Source organism: Camellia sinensis, chromosome 3 (genome assembly GCF_055761805.1).
Source record: "Camellia sinensis isolate YWXY chromosome 3, ASM5576180v1, whole genome shotgun sequence".
Taxonomy (NCBI): domain Eukaryota; kingdom Viridiplantae; phylum Streptophyta; class Magnoliopsida; order Ericales; family Theaceae; genus Camellia; species Camellia sinensis.
The window spans coordinates 228007817-228023531 of record NC_138963.1 but is presented as its reverse complement, the minus strand read 5'-3'; the positions used below and the strand labels follow the sequence as shown (position 1 = coordinate 228023531).

Below are 15715 nucleotides of genomic sequence, written 5' to 3'. Positions count from 1 at the left end.
CCCCCTCTTATTTTCTTCAACTCAAAACCTTTAATAAGATGTTTAAAAGATTTTTCAAAGAGTTTACCTCTCTTCCATTTATTTCCACTTTGTCCTTACTCGATTTACCGAAAAGTGTAATTTTTAACGAAATGCAAGCCTCAGAATATCCTAGAAACATTTTCAAAAATATTTTGAAAGAGAGGGTTTTGAGGTATAAAATAGTTTTGGTCAAAAATAGTTTTGGTCCAAAATGGGGTGTAAGGTTGGGATTTAGAGCTCTCCTTGCTAAAGAAATCGAAAATTTGCATAGCACAACTTTTATCATCGGGTGATCAATCAGTGACGCCTAAGTCTTATGGGCGGTCAAAAATGGAGTGTCTACACTTACCTTTTACTATAAGCTGGCACATGCAGTAGTAATAGATGGGCTATCAGCAACGCACAACACGAACCCTCAATTTCATAGCAGTAACATAAAAACACAAGATACCCACAAAACAAAAGGCTAACAAAATACATTCAATTGCAAGAAATTTCTTATCTTTAGTGGATGAGAAGATCTTTCCACAATTTGTTTCAGAAAATGGGGTTTGGGCTTCGACCCATCTGGTGAATCTACGAGCGAGGATTGGTCATTTATAAATCTTTCCAGTATTGAATCAATTCAATTTCAATTTCATAGAATACATCAAAGCAATCAACATTGAGACAAACCTCCAAGCAAAAAAGAATTAAATAGGCAACAAATTAATCAGCAGTCCAAAAGCATAAAGTAGGCAACAAATTAATCAGCAACTTCACTAATATCATAAAATTTTAGTGGGTCATGCAAGAGTTCTTAACTAAGTCAAGAAATTAAGTACTAAAATTCAAATAAAAATGAGGTACTAAGCATTAGAAGCTTACCCAATGATAACAGAACCAGAAGAACGATAAGAAGCTCTATCTCTGCTCTTGGGAATCAATTAATTGACTCGATGTAAAACGAGATTGAAGCAAACCCAAAATCACAAGAATTCCACTAAAAAAAAAATATCAAATTCAGAGCAAAATTGAAGTCATCAAGGTATTTTTCGAGCTTCTTTACAGAAAATAAGCAAACAATGATTCAACGGAAGCTGCGTAAATGGCCAAATCCACAACCCCAATACACAATCTTCTTCGCTCGACACAAATTTCGTCCTTAGGCCTATTTTCTAGAGGTAAGATCAGAACAAACTTCTTCAGCAAAACAAACCAATCACATTTCCAAACACCCAACTCAAACTCATCTACCTAACCCAATGGACTTCTTTACCTGCTGTAGATTTGCCACAAAGTTATGCACATAGTAGAACCTGCCCAGGGAGAGAGTCTTCATCCATATTGCCGCCTCTGTCTTCATCCAAATTGATCCAAAGAACAGCACAAGGTAGAGCTTTCCACATCTAGCAACTAGCAGCAATTAACAGCAGCAACAGCAGCAGCTAACAGCACTCCATTTTTGCAGCAGCTAACAGCACTCCATTTCTGCAGCAGTAACTAGCAACTAACAGTAGTAGCAACACTCATTTTCTACAGTAGCAACACTCCAAAAACAGTAGCAACACTCATTTTTACTCATTGTGACCTTTCAATTTGCCAAAAATATTACTTAGACTATGGTTTAAACTCCTTAGTCAAGTCTTCTTCCACTTGTTCAATTGATTATTTTTTATAAAATAATTAAAAATGTTCATATATAATATAAGCTCCAAACAGCACAAGCATTTGCTTGCTATCTCTAGATATTTATTTGCATTCTATGCTATGTATACTACATAAAATGTCTCTAGAGATGATAGCCTTTTCTCCATATGAGGTGAGATAGAAGGAAACTATTCCTTGCCTTTGTGCTTTGTAGAAGATGGTGTCCATAGTTTGAAGGGTAACCATACTACTATACATCTTCAATGCATCATCCTTGCTCACCTAATGAATGTAATAGCTGAGAAATTACCAAAAGACAATGTGTTTGCCAGCAATCTAAATAATCAAATTAACAAATAATCTAAACCATAGAATCAAGAGGCTTACTTTTATTTTACCCATTCCTATCACTAAAAAAAAAAAAAAAAAAAAAAAGGGAGGAGGGAGGGGGGAGGGAGGAAGGGGAAAAAAAACTCTAGAACAAGTATTTGAATAATAAATGTCAATGTGTATATGTGGAGTCTATCATATTTACAAAATAGTAGAACCTTTTATGCCTACATAAAAACCAAGGAAGTGAAAAGTTTGAGAAAAATATTTAGGTGATCTTGAAAAGATTTCAATTAACTAAGAAATGGGAACAAAATTATTTAATTTTTAAGCTGAGAATTAAAGAAACTTGAGTTTGAATTGAATAAAATTGAATTATTGTGGTTTCTGTAAGAATTTATGTATTATTGATTGATATATATTGTTTGATATGTTATATTACAAATCAGAGTGGCTCATTATATAGGAGAGGGTTTGGGTAGTAGGTGAGGAGTAGGTGAGGGTAAATTGGTGGTAGGTGTAGTAGGTGTGGTAGTAGGTGGTGGTAGGTGTAGGTAAATTCTAACAGCCCCCCGCAAACTCAAGGAGGATAGGAACTAACCAACTTGAGTTTGGAGAGAGGAACAAAACAAGAAAATACATAAAAAAAAAAAAAAATAGGAGACACTGTATGGTCGTGTCAGACCGTTGGTGAAGATACTGAAAGGTGGTGCCATAACGTGGTAGAGGACACTGGATGGGTGTGCCATAACGGTGTAGAGGACATTGGATGGTGGTGTCATAACGTGGTAGAGGACACTGGATGGGCGTGCCATAACGGTGTAGAGGACACTGGATGGTGGTGTCATAACGTGGTAGAGGACACTGTATGGGTGTGCCATAACGGTGTAGAGGACACTGGATGGTGGTGTCATAACGTGGTAGAGGACACTGTATGGTAACCGGAATCAATGTCGGGACAGTTTATGGGGTCTTGTCGGACCGTTGGAAAAGCTAACCGGAATCAAATGTCGGGACAGTTTATAGGGTCATGTCGGACCGTTGAAAAAGTTGCACCCTCAAAAGGTGTGCCCAATTTTGTCAAAAGACGTGCCATCAAAAGGCGTGCCATCATGATGGCGAGGCACGTGGGTGCCTTGGCTTGCGCGCCCGTGTTGTCGGCTGGTGGTAAGAGGCGCGCGATGCGCGTGGCTGCCCCGGCTATAAGACAGAGGCTGAGGCTGAGGCAAAAAAACCTGCGAGAGATATTCGGAGAGGGAGTTCTGAGAGAGATTCTGTAACACTCTGTTGTCTGAGAGAGATTTCTGAGAGAGATACTGTGTAACACTCGGTTGCCTAGAAAATGGCTTCATCGTCTTCCCGCGGGCTGCTCACCCTCTTTCCCGACCTCAACGAGTCAACGAGAGAGAGAACTGGTGCGGTGGCACTGGAAACTCAACCAAGCGCCCCGGAGTTTGCTCCGTTGAACTTTCCGATGCGGTCGGTGGAGCAAAGAATGACAGTGCAGTCGGATGTGGAGGCCAATCAGTATACTCTGAAGGCATGTGTGGAAAGCATGACGGCGGTCACAAACTTGTCGAACCGGCTGCAGAGTAGGACAAATGAGGTGCAGCATTTAAACTCCCAGCTGGCTCTGCTCCAACGCATGTATAAGGATGCGCGAGCAGAGATAAGCGTGCTAAGGGCAGAAAACAAGGAGCTGAAGCGGAAGGCCACTGTGATGTTCCGATTTGGAGGGCCGCCATATGCTGCAGTGGAGGAGTATGGGGGAGTGAACGTGCTCGGCGGCGTGGAAAACACGGAGGCAGCACCGGCAAGGGCTGGCCAAGACGGAGGCAAGAAGAAGAGACCAGCAGCAGAGTAGAGAAGAAAAATCCCACTGTGGGTGTGGGTATTTTTTTTTTTATTATTTTTTATTTTTTTATTTTATTTTATTTTATTTTATTTTATTATTATTATTTTTTTTTTGGTGTGTGTTGTTGTAAAATGGTGGTGAGCCCCAACATGGATAAAATGCAGTTCTTCTTCGTCTGTTTGTTTGTTTGTTTTTTTTTTTTTTTGTTTAAAAATAATAATAAGAATAAAATAAAATAGAGAAAGAAAACAGAGAATATTTTTGGGGGAGGATGTGCAGGCGGTGGAATATAAAACACTTAATTAAAAGGAAGAGAGAGAGACAATGCATGTGGGGCTTGGCATTAAGATCAAATATTTTATTGTCCATCATGTGCAAGGCTCCGGGAAGAAGTGGGTTACGGGTGCTTATGCTGGTCATACCAGGTTGGGTTTGTACAAAATAATAATAAAATAAATAAATGGAGAAGGTTGGAAAAGAGAAGAGAAAAATAAAGAAAAGTAAAGTGATTGAAAAAAGAGTAAATGGATGTCGTGCATGTATGTGTGGTGGAAAAGTGAGGCACTCATCTTATTAAAATAGAGAAAGTGGGAGTGTGTGGATTAAAAAACTGTTTGTGGTGTGTTTGTCGGGTGTGTGATGCATGGGTTTTATATGTTCAAAGAAAAGAAGAGAGTGGGGTGATAAAGGAAAAACAGAACATAAATTAAAAAAATGAAAAAAAGGGTGTATGTGTTTATGAGGATTGATTTCACCAATCAAAAAGAAATGAGAGAGAGACTCTCTGAGAGAGAAAGAGCTCGAAGGAAGGCTTCTGAAACCAAACAAGGCCGTAATACTCCTCCAAGCTGATACATCCATCGCCGTCCTTATCAACATCGCTGAGCATCAACTTCAGTTCCTCCTCGGTTGGTGGCTCGGCGCCGACTAGGCCGACTCGGCTGAGCAAAGCCTCGAGCTCCTTGCTCGTGATCTTTCCATCAGCGTCTTTATCGATCATCTTGAAGGTTTGAACGAACTCGAAGCAGATTTCGGACCAATCGCATGAGATCTCCGATGATTTCGAAGGCAAAACGCTAGTCGGAGTCTCCTTTTCGAGTTCGGATTTGCGGTGGTGGAGCGGCCCGGAGGTTGAGGACTCGGAGGAGGAGGAACCGGAGCTGAACGATAACGGGTCGGATCGTGAGACCGACCGGCTCTTCTTTGACCTGAAGAGTCTTTTGGGGTTGATGTTGGTAACTAGCTTCATAGTTCCAAATCAAATGGGAAATAAAAAATGCGAGAGAGAGAGAGAGAGGGGAAACCAATCTGTGAGAGAACTACCTTCACAAATTAGGAGAGAGAGTGTTGCAAAGACGAACACAGGGGGTTATGTGTAGAGGTCCGGCGAGCGGCCAAGGCGAGGCTGCCGCCCGCCGGTGAAGCAGAATGAATAGGTTCTTAACCTTGCTCTGATACCATGTAAGAATTTATGTATTATTGATTGATATATATTGTTTGATATGTTATATTACAAATCAGAGTGGCTCATTATATAGGAGAGGGTTTGGGTAGTAGGTGAGGAGTAGGTGAGGGTAAATTGGTGGTAGGTGTAGTAGGTGTGGTAGTAGGTGGTGGTAGGTGTAGGTAAATTCTAACAGTTTCTAAGGATAGGGCATGTGTAAGGGTCTTTATTTCATAAAAATTAACAATGAAGTACCAAAAATTTCTAATCCATAAAATAAAATGAATACTTATGTTAGAAGCTCTGTTCATAGATTAGTTGGAGTGTTGTCTTGCACAACATGCATATGGCGAAGATAGATGTTTGTCTTGTGGGACCACAATTTAGCTGCACTTTCTTTGCATTTCAAATCACTTTGCAAGATTTTAGAAGGATGTGAATTCAAACCATTGGTCCAATTTTAGAAAGATGTTTATACGTTGTTTAAGAATTAAGTGTGACATGGATTCTATGATTTCAAAATTTTCAACTCCTTATTAACAAATCCCACAATTCAGGATCTAGTATTTCCAGTTGGTTCTTAGTCAAGTTCTGCCTTATGAGGCATAAGTCGGGTTTGTTTTTTTTATATTAATCGGAACAATTGATTTTTTTTTCCCCAGTTTTGTTTTCACTTAGATCGTGCTGCTTTTCTACCATGTTTTTGGGAGAAAGTTTGTTACTTTCTTGAGTTTTGTTTAGGATGATTAATAGGGAACTCTATTAACAAGTATATCATACCTGAGCTTCAGCATGATGACGTTGTCTCTCACGTTCAATCTTTCTTTCCTCTTGTTCTTTGTGCAACTTCTCATGCTTCCTACAGCGTTCCTCAATTTTTTGTGCATTGGGTTCAACCTGTGCAAAAAAACTTAAGTGAGATGCTAAAACAGGAAATGCTAATACAATGGTTTCACTCCTCTTTTAGCATGTTCTCATGTCTTTCACAATAATGTGTATGCTTGTTACTTGTAAGCATCTTTATCATAGCTCAGAATGCATCCTCCAAAATCTCTCCCAAAAGAAAAAATAAAAATAAAAATAAAAATAAAGAAAGAAAAGACAACACCAGTTGCAAAGAAACATCAGGGAAAAATTACCCTTAATAATGTAAAAGATACAGAGTATTTCAAAACATTAAAAAAGAAGGCAAACCTTCTTTAGTACAACACTTATTTCCTCATCATAGTCCAGTTTTGATGCCAAGTGAAGACCCTTAGCAGCCTCTCCCCATTAACCAAGCATTGCCCATGCCATGCCACGGGATTTGTACCCTTTAGCCGAATCTGGATTAATCTATAATAAGCATTCAAGGAAATACAAAACCTATAATCACAAAAAACATCACATTCTAACCATCTTCAGGACTTATACATAAGTAGAGTATAATTTAAAATTGACCATTTAAATTTGATCGACCATACATGATGATAATAAGGATGACACGAATGCAACAAATGTGAGCATACCGAATGTAATGAGGATGAAATTGCAAATGCATTTATGACGTGTCTAGTATATTTCTAAATTACAATCAAGAAACTAGCATTGGCATCTCGGATAGCAGCATTGGGTTTCTTCATTTTTATATACACACTAGCTGTAAGAAATTAAAGAAAGTTTTTTACATCAAATATAAGAACATAAACACAAAACAAAAAAAGAGATACGAAGGAATGAGTGGAAGAAAGCACCATTACTGACAAACACTTTACCTCTGGTTGCATACATAAATGCTGAGGTTGGGTTGAGCAAAATCGCCTGCGTGAGACACTCAATTGTTTCCTCGGGCTTACCTGATTAACCACAAAGCCATTAAATTTTGCAAACATGCTTTTTTATGCATACATTATAGGTGTCTGTTTGTATGTAATGAAATTAAAATACCTTCAGAAGTTGCTTCTATGGCCTTTGCCTTTTCGTCCTGGGCAGCATCCCAGTTTTCTTGATAAGAGTGTTGAAGGAACCTGTCACACGGTTCAACTGATCAGATCGACCAGCCACAGCTGTTGCCACAGTTACAGCAGAGGCATCAGGATAAGCATGTGCAGAATGTGAAAGATTGCAAGTGCACAGTGTCATAGTTTTATAGTAAAGTGATAAGAAGAGTATCGTCCTCAGGGATTGGTAACTTACTTTTGACAAATACTGAAATTATACTAATCTTGACTTTATTTAGAAAAGTCACTAAGATTTCTATAATTGCAATTTAAAATAAAATTAAGTCAAAGAAAATACTCAAAGGAATTGAATGGTATTGTTTGAAAATCAAATCAATGGGAAAGAAAACTTCTAGGAAATTGATTTCACCTAATCCCTCACTATGCTTTACTCATCTAACTAATTCAATTTAATTCTCTCTGCTTGTTAGCAAATCTCCAATTCATCCAAATACCTCTTTCGATAGCCAATTGGAAATATTCTTATTCATCATTTTACACAAGAGTGTGCAAATTAATAAAACAAGGAAGCATTAAGACCGGCGATTTTAATACTACATAGGTTCATACAAGTCTTTCGATCTCTATATTTACCTATGCCGAAATATCCAAGATCTATCTTGTAATTTCCTCTTTCGATAGCAAATCACAAGATTAAAACCATCTAATTAATGGCCAGTTAATTAGAAGCAATAAGTGTAGAATAAATCAGACAAACATAGAAGAAAGTTACTTCAAATTAGCATAGAAAAGCAAGCATACTTCGGAACTAGATTACATCGTTTTCCTAGAATAAAGAGAATTTAGTTCATGCTAAAAATTAAACAAAACACAAACGGATTCACCATAATTTTTCTGAGAATAATAGAAGAGAAATGAACTCTGAAAAATGCTCTACTTTTTGTTTCGTCCTCCTTCTCCCTTCCTCCCCTATATATATATATATATATATATCTATATATATGCAGGTGCCAAAACTTTATCATAAAAAATTCAAATCCAATGCCGTATGTCTCTTTCGTGCGTGCAATGTGCGGCTCAAAAACAAATTGCTTGAAAATCTGCTGTCTCTTCCATCAAATCCCAAAAATAAAGGCTACAATTCCTTTTGTGAAGACCAAGGCAATATTGTCTTGTGTCTATCCAAATTTCTCTTAAAAAAGATAATGGGTCCCACTCCAAAAGGCAAGAAAACAATTTGTAATAATTCTTGCGTGAATCCCTCTCATATTTCAAAATGTCAATTTTTTATTCAAAAGAATTTGACTTGATCTTTATCTTTTAAACAACAACTTTTCAATCTTCATTTTCTTCAAACTTGAAATAAAATTTAAATAACAATAATGAAGCCTAAAATCAACAAAAAATAAATAAAATTAGACTAAAGTTTAAAGTTGAGAAGTGATAAATTATACATATATTATGCAAGTCATCACCTGGGTAGCATCCCAGTTTTCTTGATAAGAGTGTTGAAGGAACTGTAGGAGATCAACCCAAATTGAGTTGGCAGCCACATGGAAGGGTGGCCAACCCACATGGTAAAAGGAAGGCAAAAGAGGTTGGCATGAGTTGGCAAGTCATGAGGCTTGAGTTGGCAGCCATGAGGCCTGCCAACACACCCATGAGGCCTTCTCCACCTTCTGTTTTGGTGTATAAAATGGAATGGTGATGGTGAGTTGAACACAAGGCAAACATAGCAAGCAAGAGAGAAACACACTGCTGAGAGAGAGGCACAAAACAGAGAGAGCTAGTGAGAGCTATATTCTGTTTGTGTATCAGAGAGTGTGAGAGAGTGTGTTATATAGAGAGACAGTGAGTTGAGAGTGTGTAATCTCCTCCATTTGTTGATATATAACAACATCGCTCCCGTGGACGTAGGCCGGTTTGCCGAACCACGTTAAAAGTCTTGTGTTTTTGCTTGTGAGTGTCCCCTGGTGTGCCCAAGATCCGCAACAATTGGTATCAGAGCCCGGGTGGAGAAAAATCGAGTTTTTTCCGAAAGTGTCCAGATTTCGAAGTGGTCAAAATCCACTTTTGAGCATACCAGGAGGAAGTTCAGGAGGAGAGGAGTCCAAAACTTCAAACCACAGGCCAATCGGAGCTCTAACGCGCCGCCATGCGCCACCTGAAGATCGAGAGTGAAGGCCACTCGCACCCATGCGCCCCACGCGCCGACGAAGGAAGAAGACGAGTGGGGGCGCGCGTGAAGCTGACGTCAGGCTGACGTTATCTTGAGCCGAGCCGAGCCGTTGACTGCGTCGCTGACCAGGCCGAGCCGCGCTGGAGCCGCGCCGCCAGCCAAGCCGCGTCGCTGAGTTGCCGTTGACCGCGCCCCTGCGCCGTTGACCGAGCCGCTGACTGCGCCGTTGACCAGCCGATCCGGAGGAATTATCTGGTGCTTCTCAGGCGCACCAGATTCAGCAGATCTGCACCGTTGAAACTGTTTTGGCTAGATCTAGGCCATTCGGAGTCCGTTTTTGGCGATCCAATAGTGAGTTCCAACTATTTGGAGTATTCCGGACACATCCGTACGGTTAGTTTTTGAATCGGAGGCATTCAAACTCTTTTGGCTAGATCTAGGCCATTCGGAGTCCATTTTTTGGCGATCCAATAGTGCGTTCCAACTATTTGGAATATTTCGGACCCATCCGTACGGTCAGATTCTTAAATCGGAATTTCTTTAAAAAGGGAAGAAATTTACAATGGCAGGAAAAGGCGCAAGTTTCATGATTGAGCCTTTTAATGGCAGTAATGACTTTACCCTGTGGCAGCAAAGGGTGAAAAACATTTTAACACGAGAAGGTCTGGTGAAAGCTTTTCTCAAAAAGTCCAACAAACCGGAAGACATGAAGGATGACAAGTGGGAGGAGTTGAGGGAATTGGCAAACAGTACAATTCAGTTGTATCTCGGGAACAACACACTCCGGGAAGTCATCAGTGAAGTAGATCCGGCGGAGCTATGGGCAAAGTTAGAGATGAGGTACAAGTCAAAGTCTTTGACAAACCGGTTATCTCTGAAGAGGCAGCTATATACACTTAGAATGCCAGAAGGTGCGAACCTCACAGAACATCTGGACGAGTTCAATAGGATCACAATGGAATTGGACACCATTGGAGACAAGACCCAGGAGGAAGATAGGGCTATGATCTTGCTGGTCTCTCTACCTGCATCATATGAGCATCTCAGGACAACTCTATTGTACGGGAAGGATGCTCTTAGACTGGATGAGGTGATTGCTACGCTCATTTCTCATGAGTCGATGAAGAAACAGGAAGGTAGCAGTAGCAAACACCCAGAAGGAAATGCCATGGTTGCCTCAGAAAATGAGCAAGGCAGAGGTAGGTCCAATGATAGACGGGGTAGATCCAAATCAAGAGGACGTTCGCAATCAAGGTCAGGCTTCAGGAGAAAGTGTTATTACTGTGATCAGGAGGATCACCTCATAAAAGACTGTGCAAAGCTCAAGGAGGACAAGGCACACAAGGAACAGGCGAGCTCATCAAATGTCGCTGCTGCAGTAAATGCTAAGGATGAGTATGCATTTACAGTTTCGTCGAGTATGACGAAACCTGACTGGATCTTAGATTCCGGAAGCACATATCATATATGCATGGATAAAAAACTTTTTTCTACCTACCAAGCCAAGGATGGAGGTATTGTTCGAGTGGCTAACAACACTGTGAGTAAGATTGTTGGCATGGGAACAGTACGGCTGAGAATGGAAGATGGAAAAATTTTCACGTTGGATGGAGTCCGACACGTGCCAAGACTGAAGAAGAATCTAATTTCCTTAAGTATGCTAGACATGAAGGGTTATAGCTTCACATCTAGCAAAGGAAATCTCAAAGTCATCCATGGAGATACGGTGATGCTATATGGACGACTGGAGGGGAATCTGTACAGGCTTGTGGAGAAGGTTGTGACAGACGGAGCTACTGTCACTTACCGGGCAAGACGTACAAGACATGCACAGAAGAGACATAGGGCCCAGCAGACATGGCAACCAAAGTGTACAAGAACGCATGGAGGCAGTTCGGAGGTGCACAAGACGGAGCCATTGCGGCCAATTTTAAAGACAGCTTAGAGCAAAGAGACCAAGACAGCAAAGCATGTCCCAGGGAAGAAAGTTTCTTTTGCTCCTGAATTAGAGACATATTGGGATCTCTCCAAGATTGGATGGAAGGGAGAGATGCCATCTCAAAGAGTTGCAAAGTAAGCTTTGCATGGCACCCTAGTGAGGGGGTGCCGGGCACTCCAGGCAGGGGGTGCTATTATGGATCACCTCATATGGGTTGAGGGGGTGATTTGTAGGAGATCAACCCAAATTGAGTTGGCAGCCACATGGAAGGGTGGCCAACCCACATGGTAAAAGGAAGGCAAAAGAGGTTGGCGTGAGTTGGCAAGTCATGAGGCTTGAGTTGGCAGCCATGAGGCCTGCCAACACACCCATGAGGCCTTCTCCACCTTCTGTTTTGGTGTATAAAATGGAATGGTGATGGTGAGTTGAACACAAGGCAAACATAGCAAGCAAGAGAGAAACACACTGCTGAGAGAGAGGCACAAAACAGAGAGAGCTAGTGAGAGCTATATTCTGTTTGTGTATCAGAGAGTGTGAGAGAGTGTGTTATACAGAGAGACAGTGAGTTGAGAGTGTGTAATCTCCTCCATTTGTTGATATATAACAACATCGCTCCCGTGGACGTAGGCCGGTTTGCCGAACCACGTTAAAAGTCTTGTGTTTTTGCTTGTGAGTGTCCCCTGGTGTGCCCAAGATCCGCAACAACTGTCACACGGTTCAACTGATTAGATCGACCAGCCACAGCTATTGCCACAGTTACAGCAGAGGCATCAGGATAAGCATGTGCAGAATGTGAAAGACCAGCCACCTGATCAAAGATAGATAGATACAAATATAGATACAAATTGTTGTAATGGAAAGTGGTTAGTTGTGTAACAAGTTAGTTAGTTAGAACAGATTGTAGTATAAATATCTGTAATGCCTCTCATTATGATATGATGAAATAATATCTTCATTTCTTGTTATGGTATCAGAGCTAAATAAGCTCTAACGAGCAAAGATGGAAAATTCATCTTCTTCAAGTTAATCTTCTTCTCTTATACCTCCTAATCTCAGTCTTTTGCTTTCAAATTTCAATTCTCTCATCACTGTAAAGCTTGATTCAAACAATTTTCTGATCTGGAAAAATCAGATTCAAAATGTTCTCTGTGCAACAAAACTTCTTGAATTTGTTACTGGTTCAACATCATCACCACAACCAGAGATAATTGATTCATCAGGAAAATCTATTACTAATCCAGAATTTGCGAAATGGAAAACTATCGATGTTCATTTTCTCAGTTTTATTACAGCAACACTGTCTCCTCCTGTTTTCTCTTCAGTTTTTCATTTTCAAACTTGCTCACAAATCTGGAATGCTCTGGAAAAGAGGTATACCTCTCTCCCTAGGTCTCACATTTATCAGTTAAAGAATAAATTGCAAACAGTTTCGAAGAGAGGTCTATCCATGGAGGAATATCTCACTCAGATCAAAGAAATTTCAACTCAGCTTAGTCTTGCATCATCTTCCGTAAATGATGATGATCTGGTTCTTCTGACTCTGAATGGTCTACCAAATGAATATGATGCTTTTAAAACTGCAATTCGTGCTAGAGTTGAATTTATTACTATAGATGATTTGAGCTCTTTGTTATGTTCTGAGGCTATTCACATAGAAAGCAAGACAAAGGCTGCTCTTGGTACTGACGCTATGGTTGCCTATTCTGTCAAAAAGAGTAATGAGTCTAGTTCCTTCAGAGGATCTTCCTCAAATTACAGAGGAAGACATTCATTCCGTGGTGGAAGAGAAGGAAGATCTCAAGGAGGTCGATATACTAGAGGCTCAAGAGGAAGATTTGGCCAAGGAAACCAGGAGCATTATAAGTGCCAAATCTGTGGTGGTTACAGTCATATAGCCATTGATTGTTGGTTTCAAATGGATCTCAACTATTAACCATCTCAATCTTCTTCTTCATCTCAATTTCCTTATTCTTCTAATATGCCTCCATCAAGAGCTTATTCTACTGTGAATTCCTAATCTTCTTCTCCTTCAACTCCTTCTACACCACGGTATGTTGACTCTGTAGCCACAAACCACATCACCAATGATTTAGGTAACTTTCATCTTTATCAACCCTATCAAGGATCTGATCAAGTCACTGTTGGCAATGGTCAGACTTTGCCTATTCAACACATTGGTAAGGGCATTTTACCAACTCCTCAACATTGTTTTCATATTCAGAATATGCTTCATGTTTTTCATATATCTTCTAATCTGTTATCTGTTCATAAATTGACTAAAGATAACAATTGTTTAGTTGTGTTTGATGCTAACTCATTTCTGATTCAGGACAAGCACACGAACCAGGTGCTCCATAAAGGCCCTAACATTCATGGTCTCTATCAATTTGCATCATCTTCTCTTTCCTTTTCACAAGCTCATCTCACCACCTCTCAATGCTCAGTTTTTTTACCTACATGGCATCCGAGGCTGGGTCATCCATCACCTTGAAATTCAAGCATATAGCTTAGCATTTACCTGTTTTTTTTAAGAATAAGTGTACTGAATATTCGTGTACACCTTGTAATGTTTCAAAAATTCATAAGCTTTCTTTTAAGCTTTCTAGTTCCATTGTTGCTAAGCCTTTTTCTCTTGTACACAGTGATTTCTGGGGTCCTTTTCATGCCTCTACATGTGGTTATAAGTACTATTTTTTGTTTGTTGATGATTTCACAAGATTCACATGGATTTATCCTTTGCATGTCAAGAGTGAAGTTTATTCTACTTTTGTTTCTTTCAAAGTGTATGCTGAAACACAATTTGGTCTTTCTCTTCAAGTGTTCCGCTCAGATAATGGTACTGAATTTGTTAATCATAAAATGACTGACTATTTGCTCTCTCATGGCATTGTTCACCAGCTCAGTTGTCTCTATACTCCTGAGCAAAATGGGATTGCTGAGAGAAAACATCAACATATCAGAGAAACTGCTATTGCTTTACTTTCTCAGTCTTTTGTTCCTCTAGAGTACTGGTTTGAAGCCATGGCCACAACAGTGTTTCTCATTAACAGAATGCCAAGCCTTTTTCCCGGTCATAAATCTCATTTTCAGTTTTTTTTTCACATCATTCCTGATTACACTTTTCTTAAGGTCTTTGGTTGTGAGTGTTTTCCTTGGTTACGGCTTTATACCTCTCATAAACTTCAACCTCGATCCACTTCATGTGTTTTCATTGGCTATCATCCAGCTACTTGTGACAACCCTCACCACTGTTTATTGATAATACCACTGATTACTGCTAAACTGTGACTGAACATGATTAAGTAACTGATTTGACTGACATTCTGAACTGATTGATTGAGTGTATTAGTTTAAATGCATTTCTATCTGTTTGACTGTTAATTGATCTGTTCATGTTTTAAGTTTAAACTGTAAATTGTTCATGTTTTAAGTTTAAACTGTAAATTGAAGGCCTTATCGGCGGCCGAATCTGAAATTGATTGGTATTTTGTGTTAATTAGAATTTATGTGATTTTATGGTATGTTTAATCAAAATTTGATTTGGTATAATTAAATTGGATTAAATAATGTTGAATTAGACTAGTTATGTTTATTACTCTTTTGCCACTTAGTGGATTATTCTAGGACCATTTAGTTGACTCATATATGTTAGCTTTAGCACCTCTTCAGCCTTATTCAAGACCCAAAACAGAGAGAAAGAGAGAGTGTCTTGGGAGAGAATCGATTCATCTTGAAATCTTGGCTTGAAATTTAGAGGAATTGAAGGATAATAGCAAATTGAGCTACCATTCTTGAAATTGAGGACCTAAGGTAGGAGAATCATCTTCTTGAACTTGTATTTAAGTTGTATCTTACATGTTTCATGGAAGTTTGGTGATTAGAGTCTAGAATTGGTTCAAAATGTTGAATTGAAGCTTAAATCATGCATGCATGTACATGTTCTAGCATTTTGAGGTTATTTTCATGGAAATTGCTACATGCATGTTCATATTCTAGCTTTAGTCCATGAATTCAGCATGTTTTTTGAAGGATTGACACATTTGTTATTGTATTAGAAGCTTTGAAGTTGATTAAATTCATGCATGTTACATGTACATCATGTTCTTGAAGTTTTGTTTGGAAATGGGTTCAATTGAACTACCTTTGGGCTTTGATTTTGCAAATTGATCTTTGAAACATGTCATATTATGAGTTTTAAAGTGTTTTTCAAAAAATTAGCCCAAAAGGATTGATTTTGATGCTTTAAATGTTGAGTTTCATGCTTGGAGACAAATTTGGAAATTCCAGATTTTGGATCCACGCTCAAGCGGGGAACTCCACGCTCGAGCGTACACTCTGAGTTCATGCAGTCTGCTCGAGCGGGTAAAGTAACGCTCGA

The 15715-nt window shown here is 39.4% G+C and overlaps 2 protein-coding genes across 2 annotated transcripts; one reads left to right on the top strand and one right to left on the bottom strand.

Moving 5' to 3' along the window:
- Positions 1–998: 998 nt before the first annotated feature.
- LOC114269314 (TPR repeat-containing thioredoxin TDX-like) lies at positions 999–12141 on the bottom strand. Its single transcript, XM_082922445.1, has 7 exons — positions 12043–12141; positions 8695–8737; positions 7206–7285; positions 7034–7114; positions 6474–6918; positions 6060–6176; positions 999–1932 (listed from the first exon to the last, which is right to left on the bottom strand). The coding sequence occupies exons 2-5, from the start codon at positions 8703–8705 to the stop codon at positions 6842–6844; spliced, it is 249 nt and encodes an 82-aa protein (XP_082778571.1). The 5' UTR covers positions 8706–8737; positions 12043–12141; the 3' UTR covers positions 999–1932; positions 6060–6176; positions 6474–6841.
- Positions 12142–12784: 643 nt separating this feature from the next.
- Positions 12785–13270, top strand: LOC145822283 (uncharacterized). Its single transcript, XM_082918908.1, has one exon. It carries the CDS (start codon positions 12785–12787, stop codon positions 13268–13270), a length of 486 nt encoding a protein of 161 aa, XP_082775034.1.
- Positions 13271–15715: the final 2445 nt, after the last annotated feature.